Source organism: Dasypus novemcinctus, chromosome 7 (genome assembly GCF_030445035.2).
Source record: "Dasypus novemcinctus isolate mDasNov1 chromosome 7, mDasNov1.1.hap2, whole genome shotgun sequence".
Lineage (NCBI taxonomy): Eukaryota > Metazoa > Chordata > Mammalia > Cingulata > Dasypodidae > Dasypus > Dasypus novemcinctus.
The window spans coordinates 109055599-109067932 of NC_080679.1; the positions used below are offsets into that span (position 1 = coordinate 109055599).

A 12334-nucleotide genomic window follows, 5' to 3' on the forward strand; every position below is an offset into this window, starting at 1 on the left:
ATTTGGTCTTTAGATGAATGCTCTCATCATTCCTACTCCAAACACTTAAAAAAAAAAAAAAAGGAAAAATACAAAGAGGGCTTCCTTATATTCATTCTTAATATCCTGGCTCCATTTGCAGGCTTAGACTTGAGTGCAATGATCAGTGTTGAACTGAGTTAACAACTGATAATGACAAATAACCTTACCCTCTCTTTTCACAGATGAATGTTCGCTGAATAATGGAGGCTGTAGCAACCACTGCTCAGTGGTTCCTGGAAAAGGAATTGTATGCTCCTGCCCTGAAGGATTTCAACTCAACACAGACAACAAAACATGTGAAATTGTGGATTACTGTAGCAGTCATCTAAAGTGCAGTCAAGTGTGTGAGCAGCACAAGCACACAGTCAAGTGCTCATGCTATGAAGGGTGGAAGCTGGAGATGGACGGTGAAAGTTGCACAAGTGTTGGTAAGCGGATATTTTATGTTTTACTCTAAGAATAGATCTTAAGAAAAAAAGTCCAAATACTCCTTTGGAAAAATTATAAAAGGATTCAACTAATTTTACATAAGGCATTTAATGCTAATGCGTCGTATTGGACCTACTCCAGAATTTCTGGGGAGAAAATATTACAATAGTCCTTAACCATTCCAATCCATCAGAGCCCTACCATCCTACTGTTTTTTCCTTAAACACTGCTTTCATCATCATTCTCCTTTTGGATTTATTTTTGTATGCTCTAAAGCATTGACTACATTTCTCTGTGCATAGTTTGTTTTTTTTAATCCCTCCTCCTTGCAACTTTTTGTACGCTGTCTACTCTCTGTGTCCATTTCTCTGTGCGTTCTTCTGTGTCTATTTATTTATCTATTTTCCCCCTCCTCTCTTGCAGCTTGCTTGCTGTCTGCTCTCTGTGGTCATTCGTTGCCGGCTCTTCTGTGTTCTTGCTTGTCTCCCTCTTTTGTTGCATCACCTTTGCTGAGTCAGTTCTCCATGGAGCCTGCAGGCCAGGCGGCACTCCACAGCTTGCGGGAGAGCCTGCCTTCACAAGGAGGCCTCAGGACGCAAACTGAGGGGCTCCACGTGGTAGACAGGAGCTGATCTGATTGAGCCACAGCCGCTTCCCTGTACATAGTTTTTAAAACCCTCCAAAACCTGGCCTTGCCCAATTGTTATTTCTACCATTCCAATTGTTATTTCTACCCTTTTAGAAAATAACTCCATGATCTGGGTTTGTTCATCTTCTAACAGCCCATTCAAAAAAAAAAAAAAATCTGCTGATTCTTTTAGGTGTGTGAAGCAAACAAAAGCTTTGGAATAAGACAGATTTGAATTCTAATCCTGACTCTGGCATTCATTATATATATGCCCCTATGAAGGTTTCAAAAAATTTCTCGAGCCTCAGTTTTCCCACCTGACAAATTAAATGTTATAACAGTTCCTTCTTTATAGCATATTGTAAGAATAACATGAAACACTCCATACTATCTCTCTCACTCAGTGAAATTGTCTTCCTACCTTCCTTTCCAGGTTTTTAGTCTGGATCTAAAGGCCACTTAGAGTTTCGAAGATAGAACTGAAGGTGACCATAAACTTTGTTGGGGAAATGTAACAATTTTATTTTCTTTAGTCTCTAACTGCAACTTAGCACTGCTGTCAATTGTGAATGAAGGCCACAGTCCACAGAAGTTACAGCAACTATGATTTTTGTCTCCCATAGAAATATCAACAAAATAACACTTATTTTCATTACTTCAGTAATGAGAGTCATTAGTTTTTATTATCTTGTACAGTAGTAAAGAAGCACATATGTTACTACTGCTGCGGTGCTGTCCAGCAGCTCCGCTCCCGAAAAGGTAAGGACGAACAGAGCAAGACAACACACAGTAACCGCTCTGGAGACGCAGGCTGGTGGCACAGGTCTGATTTATTGAGGAAGTGTAGTAGCTTTTATAGACGGTGAGGCAACGTGCAAGCAGCTTACTGGCTATGCTAATTTAGCAGGCCGATTGGTTCATGCACTCTAGTTGCTGGGGGGAAGGCAGATTTCCGAGGGACAAGCCCGGGCATGTTCGCCGCATGCCTCGGTGCCATCTTTTGGGTGGAACCCCAAAGGCCTTATAGAGAGGTTTTCCTACTTCTAACAAGGCGTCGGCGGCTTTCCCACACCTACATCCAAAAATTTTCTTTATAACTGTGATAACTATATTGAAATGTATCTGAATTCTTTGTAATCCTATATATGCTGTTTTTAAAAAATGTTTTTATGCCTTTAAAAACTTTCTGAAAAGGAGTCCACAGGTGTCATCAGACTGCTAAGAACCTGTGCATCATAAACCTTTATTCATTTTGTATCTTCAACTTAGATTGCACTTTCCTTTCTTCATATCTAAAATATCCTGGATCTTTAAGACCTAGCTCAAGTCTTTCTTCTTTAATGAAGCCTTCTTCCAAACATTTTTGCTTTCCGTTTATTTCTCCTTTCTATGTCTAGAATATATTGGTCATGAAAATATGTGGTCACATTTTTAATTTTCTATTTTATATTTTTGTCTACCTTCTTCCTTTTATTCTTAGATATCCAAAGAAATAATAAGCATCTTAAAATCAGAAAACAAATTTTAGATTTTCTTTTTTGTTTAACATATATCTAGTGTAATTCTGGGAAAATAATATATAATCAATGAATATTATATTTTCTTCAGAAAATAGTATTGTGTTCTCTGTTTTATTTTGTTTGCTTTATTTTGGTTTTGTGGTAAGTTTTGTGGTTGCATTCTCCCTGCCATTAAAATTTGAGTCTTAAAAGGGTACATTTCACAGACATTCATTTCACTTTCCACTCTAAGATTCTTGTACAAGGAAACTGGCATGACGGGGTAAAAAAAATAGAAATAATAATAGTTATTTCATTCATGCATATGTTCAGGATAGGAAAACAATAGAGAAGATTTTGACTTCAGACATATTTATAATCATATTTTACATGAGAATATGACCACATCTGTTTTGTGGCTATAGATGATTAAAACACTGATTTATTAGGAGGGTTTTTGTACTCTATGAAAGTTTTTTGTTTGTTTTTGTTTTTTTTTCCTGTGTGCAAATTTAAAACAACATGGTCCAGATTGAAAAATTCAACATTTGAATATGAGACAAAATTTGATAGGTAATTAATTCTCCTAATGGAGTTGATCCCTACTACTCTCAGCTCAAAGTGAAATAATTTCTCCCTGTTGAGATTGCTAGATTTCATTTGTGACTTTGTTTATAATTTAAGAAGGAAGCAAACGTATATTTTAAAGTTAATGTGAAGCTTTTTCATAGGGAATTCAACCTTCTGGTAACTTAGCCCTTCCTGATACATAAAGTACACCGAATACTATTACCAGCATTTAAAACAGTTTTTCTCCACAATATCTCTTAAATTGGTCTCCTTCTGCAGTCAGTAGCAACTGCACCAGAGTGCAAGCCATCAGAAACATGTTCTAATAATGGCTGGCCTTCTACTGGCCGACTCGTTGCCATCTTCTGGTTTCTCCAGTTTTGAGCAGAAAAATTACTGATCCTGGAAGAAATAGTAATTTTATTGACAGAAAGGATAGGGAAATCCAGATCTGAAGAAGTAGAAGGAGGAGAAGGAGGTGGAGGAGGAGGGAGAAAGAGAGAGTGAGGATCATATAGAGTTATAAGTAGATGAGCTACTACCTTGGGGAATAATAGAAGATAAAGTTGAAGAAAGCAGAGGAATGAAACTGTGGGAACTTATAATCTGGCCATTCATTCCTTTAATTATCTTAATAAAATGACATTTTATATAGATCAAACTCCATCAATGATTTTAAAGTAGCTCTTGTCATCTATTTAATGAATCCCAAACTCTTCAGCCTGCTATTAAGGGCTGTCCTCATTTTTGCCCATTTTATATCTCCAACCTGCCGTTTCATCATCCTCCACTGTGGGTATCCACTCCAGCCACATTATTGTAATTTTCATCATTAGTAATAACAGTAAATACATAGTACCAAGAATGTATAAAGTACTCTCACATTATTACTTCATTTGATCTATGAATTCTTCCCTGTCATCTATGAACTTTCAATATCATGTTATCTTCCACATCTATCTAGAAATTCAGATTCTTCTCTCTTCAAAACTCCCTGCTCTATGAATTATTTATTCAATTTAATTATGATATTATTAATAACTACCATTTATCAAGCAGCTAGCATTTGATAGGAAATTCATTTATTATTCTTGAGAAACCAATTAAATATTATTAATACTCTGATTTTATATCTGTGGAAACCAAGACCCAGAAAGGTTATGTTATCTGTCTAAGTGTAGTTAGAGAAGGATTTTGTACTTGTTTCCTCCCGAATCTGAAGCATACACTTTGACTTGCTCCCATGAAGATCCAGGCCATTGCTCTGGGAGTGCCCTAACACTCCATGACGCCTTTAAATAGCCGGTGCTTCAAGCTTCATGGGCTCACTTCTGTCACCACTTACACCCAAACTTCCTGAATCCAATTATTTATACCCCCCAAATGGAAACACATAAAAATTCCCCAGCAAATGCTTGCTGAAGTAAAAGCTTCCCTCTATTTTAAATAGTTAGGCCTGTTATCTTTTCTTCAATTACTCTTATAAGTATTGTTCTATGATCTCTCTCCCTCTTAATCTTTTGAATAGCAGGCTATAGAGGGTTGAATTAATTATACTTCTCACTTCCTGGCACTGTGTTAACATTGACCTTTATAAAACCCTTCTCATTTTTTCTCTTCCTTCCTTCCAGCTTTCCTTTCTCCCTCCCTCCCTTCCTTCCCTCCTTCTTTCTCTTCATTCTATCTTCCTTCTTTCCCTTTTGCCCTCTCTCCTTCCTTTTTCTCTCTCAATCTTTCTTTTTCCTTTCTTTCTTTCCTTTTCTTCCCAGAACTTCTCTCCTCCTCACCAATTTCCCCTGAAAAAACCTTTCTAATGTGTTTAATGTATTTATTTTTATATATGTTCCTGTAATTATATTTGCTATTGCATATGCATACATTTAATTTAAATAAAAGGTTTTGCTATATATATTTTGTAGTCTGTTAACTTTTTTTCACTCAGCACTATGATTTTGCCATTTTTGTTATGTATATAACTAATCAATTGCTCATAACCACTGTATAGTAGCACATGGGAGCACCCACAAATTTGCCTATCCATTCTTCCAACTATCTGCATAAGTGACACTGTCATGAACATACATTTTTTTGAATCCTTATAGATCTGCATGAAAATTTATTTGGGACCAAAGTTACTGACACCTAGGATGGACATTTACTTACTATGGCTGAGTACAACCAGTTGTTCTTCAGAATAGTTACACAGTTTAATCTGCACCAACAGTATGTTTCCTAAATTCCCATATCCCTGCCAACGTCAGATTTATTCAGGTTTTAGATGTTTCCACCCTAATATATAGGATTAAATTGATATAAAATTGCTTTAGTTTGCATTTCTCTTGTTAATAAGTCTGAGAAGAAAGCAGATGTGGCTTAAGCAACTGAGTTCCCCTCTACCACATGGGAGGTCCTGGGTTTGGTTCTTGGTACCTCCTAGAGAAGATGAACAAGATAGCAAGCTGACACAACAGGCTGGCATGGTGAGCTAACACAACAAGATGATGCAACAAAGGAGACACAAAGAAGAAACACAACGAGAGAGATGACAAAGCAGGGAGCAGAGGTGGCTCAAATGATTGAGCACTTCTCTTCCACATGGGAGGTCCCAGGTTCGGTTTCTGGTGCCTCCTAAAAGGGAAGACAAGCAGACACAGAGAGCACACAGCAAATGGACATGGAGAGCAGAACGCAAATGCAAACAACGGGGTGGGGAAGGAGCATTAAATAAAATACATCTTAAAAAAATAAGTCTGATCATCTCTCCATATACTTACCAGTCTTTTGAATCCATTCATTTTCTTTGATCAGTTTTTCATTGAGATTGCTGCCTATTCTTATTAATTTGTAGAAATTAAGTATGTGTTTTAAGATATCAAATATATTTTCTCCTGTACAGGCATCCATTAATTCATTTTGATAATGGTGAACTTGGCTGAATATTTCCTCTCTGTATTTCTGCTTCCTCATGTGCTTCTTCCTCACTTCTTCATTATTTTGTTTACTTCTTCCTCCTCCCATAATCATTTTTATCTCCTCCACACTTAATATCTTTGGACTAAAGTTCCACTCATCAATTTTTATAATCATTCATTCATGTATACAATCAAAAATATTTATTAAGTATAATCTAGGAGGAGGCACTAGGCTGTATCCTTTAATTGCAAAGATTTTTTACTCAGTCCCTTACCCTGATGATATGTCTCTCCAGTTTGTGCTGTCTTTCAAACACAAACCTGCATATACACACACACACATACACACACACCCCAAATTCAGATTTTTAGCATTTATTAGTGGAAAGAATAGGTGGAGTTTAAAAATTGGAATATAAAGCAGAGCTAACGAGAAGAAAGCATTCAGAAATTTTCAGTAATTAAGAGAAGAAACAAAGCATTGGCTGTCAAGAAAATTTGATGAACATTCAGATCCTATAAATTCATAAGTTTGAATAATGCTTGAAACTCTATCCTGACTCCCATTCCATAGATTCTGTCCCTCTGTCATGCATATCATACTTCAGTAATAATTGACTATTATTCACTCCCAGTATGACTACAGATAAAGGAATAGAGAAAAGGCAGCAATATTATACATTGTTAGATCATTTACCATTTACTACTTCACAAGTTTCCACTGTGTAATGGAAATGTGTCTGAAGATGGGGGCAGAGAAATTCAAATAAGTCCTTAAGAAAAGACAATAATTGCAGCAGACAAAACATAGAAGTTGTAATTTCACTTTTTATTTGATAACATATGTATGATAAAGAATCAGGAGCTATTCGTATAGAATTGCTAGTTGTGTAGTTGTAATAACAATTTAGCCTGAGAGGACTATAGAGGAACACTTTTTTTTAGACAAGTCATCTATTACTTTCATATTCTGTCTTATAAAAAATCATTATAGGAACCTGTAGTGGAACTAGAAGAAAATTTTAAAAAGGAGAATTACAGATGGTAGAACATAGTGTTCTGTTTATTTGTTTTTTAACAATTTGCAGATGTACTACATTTATAAACATTAAATTCATCATTATTAAAAATATAATTGTAACATTTCTTGTTATGTACATGTATCATGTCTTATACTAATGAAGATAAATTCTAAGCCACTTCTACATAAATAGCATGATGTGCACGTTCAAGATGTTATATTATATCATTTAGCAGACAGGAGCTAATATACTTGCATAATTGTTAGAAGGCTATAAAAATGGATAAAGTAAAATACTTTACATATTACTGATATTCATTCAAAATTGAGTTTGGCCCAAAGAAGTTAATATAGCTAAGTCAAAAATGAAACAAAGTGAGAAAAATTTTCCCGATGTTTTATCTCCAAATGTCTTATATAGAATTTCTTTTGATTAAACTAAAAAACAGTATAGGACTTGGGATTCTAAAATCCAGTCTTCATGATTTCCCACTAGATTATGAGATGGCATTGAATTTTTCTTTGCAACTTTTCATTGTTTCAAATGGGAAATAATTAAATAAGGCAACAGAAACCTAAAAAGAAGAGGCACAGCACTTAAAGAAGTTATCTAGAGTCAGAGTTGAGATATGAAAGAATTTTAAAATTTATACATTAATCTTTGACCTTTGGTAAACTGGTTAATATAGTCAAACATTATCAAGTAAATATTAATCAAATAGTTATTTTCTTCAATACAAAATAACCATAGTAAATAGAAAAATTTGAAAAGCCTTTGAGCACTAATGAACAATAGGAAGAATGAAACTGGAAAAATAATTACAAATATGGAAAATAATTTAAAAATAAGAGAACAAGGTTAATATTTTATAATATATTTGAAGATAGGTGGAATAAGTCATTTTCTAGAGTAATATAAGTTAACAAAAATGACTTAAAAAGGAATAGAAAGTCTGAACAGGTCTGTATCCATGACAAATATTAATTCACTAGTAAAATGCTACCTTTTAACTAGATTTTATAAAAACAAAAATCACAAGATTCTGATTTAGAGAAGGAATACAACTCAGACTATGTCTAAAGACTGGTTCACAAACTGTTACTGGTCTTTAATGAGATAATTGTGGAAATTTAGAGTATTGAGAAATTTTTTTAGCAATGCAACATTGGTACAACATCCAGATGAAATAACTATAGCTACAGAAATTGATAAAATAGAGAAAAAATAATTTGTCACAAAAACCCAAAGCAATTTCTTTTAATGGCAAATAGGTAAATCTATGACAAACTGTCTCCAGAGTGGTTTTACTATTTTGCACTCCCATCAGCAAGGAATAAGAGTTTTCTATTGCTCCACATCTTTAACAGCCCTTGGTGGTTTCTGTATTTTGGATTTTAGCCATTCTAATCTATGTGAAGTGATATCTCATTGTTGTGTAGTGCTATCTCATTTTTATTTTAATTTGCAATTCCCCAATGACATATGATGTTGAACATCTTTGCATATGCTTATTTGCCATCTGTATACCATCTTTCTGTGGTGTCTGTTCAGGTTATAGCCCACCTTTTAATTGGGTTGTTTGTTTTCTTATTGTTGAACTTGAGTACTTTGTGTATTTTGGATACAAATCTTTTGTCAGATATGTGTTTTGCAAATATTTTCTCCCAGTCTGTGGTTTATCTTTTTATTTTATTATGTCTTAAACAGATCAGATGTTTTAAGTTTTTATGATGTTACATCAAATTTTTTCTTTCTTGGATCATTCTTTTGGTACTGTATCGGAAAAGTCATCACAAATCCCAAGGTTGCCTAGATTTTCTTGTATGTTATCTTCTTGAAGTTGTAATGTTTTACATTTTATATTTAGGTCTACAATATATTTTGAGTTAGTTTTTTTGAGAGGTATAAGGCCTGTGTCTAGATTCATTTAAAAAAAAACAATTTTATTTGTATATATTATTAAGCATATAATTCACCCAAATCAAGTATATTGGGTATAAGCACATAGTTCTCAAACATAGAGAAATTGAGAGGTGAAGAATTTTCTTATTTGTTTTTGTTTATTATTGTTTAAATAATGAAAATGCTCTAATAATGATAGATTCATTTTAAACACAGTATTATAATTGTTTTATGCAGTTGTCTTGAAAATCATATAACAGGGGAGAAGACTTATAAACAAAATACATTTATATTGTCTTTTATATTTACCTATATGTTTACCTTTAATGGTAAATATATTTTTTTACCATTTCTTTGTCTTTTGACAACCTGATTATGATGTGCCAACACGTGAATTTCTTTGTATTTATCCTACTTGCAGTTTGTTGAATTTCTTAGTCTTGCAGATAAATATTTTCATCAAATTTGGAACATTTTCAGCCATTATTTCTTTAAATATTATGTTTACCCTTCTCTCCTTTTCTTCTCTCATTCTGGATTTATTCATTATGCATCTTTTACACCTGTGGTATCTCACAGGTTTTTGGATCTTTGTTCACTTTTCTTCATTCATTTTTTCTTTCTGCCCCTCAGAATGGATAACCTCAGTTGACCTAACTTCAACTTTGCTTAACTTTTCTCATAACTCTCTTGATCTCTTGAGAGGGGTCTAATGAATTTTTCATTTCATTTATCACCCATTTCAATTCCAGAATTTCCATTTGATTCTTTTTATAATTTTATATCTTTCCTCATGTTGGCTTTTGTGTGTGTGTGCGTATTTGTGTGTGACATTTTTTCTTACTTTAATTATTTGAACATGGTTTCCTTTGGTTATTTGAAAATATTTACAATAGCTGGTTTAAAGTCTAAAAAGACTAACTTCTGCATTTCTTCAGGGACAGTATCTATTGATTTTTTTTCCCCTGTGTATGGGCGTGGTTTCCTATTTCTTAGCTTGTTTTATATTTTTTGCTGAAAACTGGACCTTTAAAATAATATGTGGCAACTCAGGAAATAAAACAACCTGCCCTCCCTCATTTTATTGTTGCCATTTGTTGTTGTTGTGGCCATTTGTTAATTTTGTAACTTTACATTCTCTGAGGATGGGGCATTTGGGAGAGTTTCACACCCTTCTGATCCTTATAGGGATTCCTAGGCTATTGGTTTTCAAGGCTACCATGAGGTTGGGGGAAGTTAGATGGAAAGATGATCAGTTAAGATACCCCCAAATTTGCTGTTTTCACAGAGATCCACATGTTTTTTCAAACACTCCTTGGATTATTGAAAGAGTTTGATTAATTTTACAATACTAAAAAACCTGATTTTTAGAATTTTTTTGCCAGTGTTCTCATTGCTTTTATGGAGGAGAGGATTTTAAGAGATCCTTACTCCAACATTCAGGAAGTGGTTCTTTATCTCATTATTTTTTAAATTTTAAACTTTTTTCTTGTGAAAAAAATACACAACTCAAAATGTCCCATTTTAGCCACATTCACTTGTATAATTCAGGAATACTAATTATATTCACAATATTGTGCTGTAATTACCAATATCCATTATCCCTACTATTTTATAACCTCACTCATTGTAGCAGTTTGATATTATTGATGAATTCCAAAGAGAAATACTGGATTATATTTGTAAACTGATCTTTCCCCCTGGTCATATTAGATTATATTGGATTCATAGGTTTACTTGATCAAGTAATTATGTAAACCTCTTGTGCCAGGAGGATGTTGAGTCCCCATCCTTTGGTGGGTGGGGACTCACAGATAAAAGGTATGGCAAAGGACACAGTTAGGGGTTTTTGATGTTGGAGTTTGATGCTGAAGCCTTAAGCTGAAGCCCTAGGAAGTAAGCTCACAGAGGAAAGAGAAGCAAGCCCAAGAAGGGAGGAACCCAGGAAGCCTGAACTCTTACAGTTGCTGGCAGCCATCTTGCTCTAACACATGAAAATAGATTTTGGTGAGGGAAGTAACTTATGTTTAGGGCCTGGTATCTGTAAGCTCCTACCCAAGTAAATACCCTTTATAAAAAACCAACCAATTTCTGATAGTTTGCAACATCACCTCTTTGGCTGACTAATAGGCTCATTAAGCTATAACACTCTCTTCCCACACTGGTTCCCCCAAACCTTGGTAATTTAGAAACCACCATCTGTCTCTAAATGCTTCTTCCAAGATATTTCATAATAAATGAGATCAAATGACACTTGTCTTTTTGTGCTGGCTTATTTCATTCGACATGATGACTTCAAGGTTATTCTATGTTATAACATGCATTAGAACTTCATTCTTTTTTATGGCTAAATAATATCCCATTGAGAGTATGTGTATGTGTGTGTGTGTGTGTGTGTGTGTGTGTGTCACATTTTCTTAATCCATTCATCTCTTTATGGACACTCGGGTTGCTTCCACCTTTTGGCTATTGCGAATAATCCATCTATAAATATTGGTTTACAAATAACTGTTTGAATTCCTCCTTTCAAATGTTTTGGGTATACACCAAGAAGTGAGATTATCAAGTCATATGATAACTCTATTTTCAGTTTTCTGAACAACCACCAAATTGATTTCCTCAGTGACTTCCCTATTCTGCAGTGACACCTGTAATATATAAGGATTCCTATTTCTCTGCATTCTTATCAATGTTTATTATTTTCTGTTTTATAAACTCATACCTAGTGGGTGTGAAGTGATATCTCATTGTGGTTTTGAGTTCATTCCTCTGATGACCAATGACGTTGAGCATCTCTTCATTAATTTTCAATTGTTCATGTTTTCTAATATATATGTATATTTATATTAGACAATATAAATTATATTTAGTGCTATAGATACATATATATATATATATATATATATATATATATATATATAACATTATAATATTATCTTTATTTCTGAATCCCAGAGATTCTAACAGGCTTTCATTTTTGCTTACCATTCTATATTTCATATCCCTAAGTGAATTCTCTTTGGTCAAAAAATTGTTTAGCAATTCTTTATTTTTAATTTTAAAACATATGAGGAGCTTTGCAGTCTTTATTACTGGTTTTTAATTTAATTCTTTTGTGCTCAGAGTATGAGTTCATTATTAGATTGATTCTTTGCTATCCCTTAAAGACATTTTTAAAAAATGTTCCATGGCAAAGAGAATCATCTCCTCCATATAAGTGGTGCAGAGTTCTATATATTTCCTTTGAGTTGAGACTTTTGTTTATTTTTTTCTATATGCTTTTGTGGTTAAAAATCTCACAATATGATTATAGATTTGTAATTTCTCCTTTTAATTTTATCCAAATTTGCA

At 33.8% G+C, this 12334-nt stretch overlaps 1 protein-coding gene across 1 annotated transcript in view; it reads left to right on the forward strand.

The window, feature by feature from the left end:
- The window catches only part of LRP1B (LDL receptor related protein 1B), a 2023931-nt gene that overhangs the window by 1284710 nt on the left and 726887 nt on the right, over positions 1 to 12334 (forward strand). The window contains exon 23 of the mRNA XM_058301027.2: positions 204 to 449. Within this exon, the coding sequence (XP_058157010.1) occupies positions 204 to 449 (246 nt within the window). The remainder of the gene's footprint in view (positions 1 to 203; positions 450 to 12334) is intronic.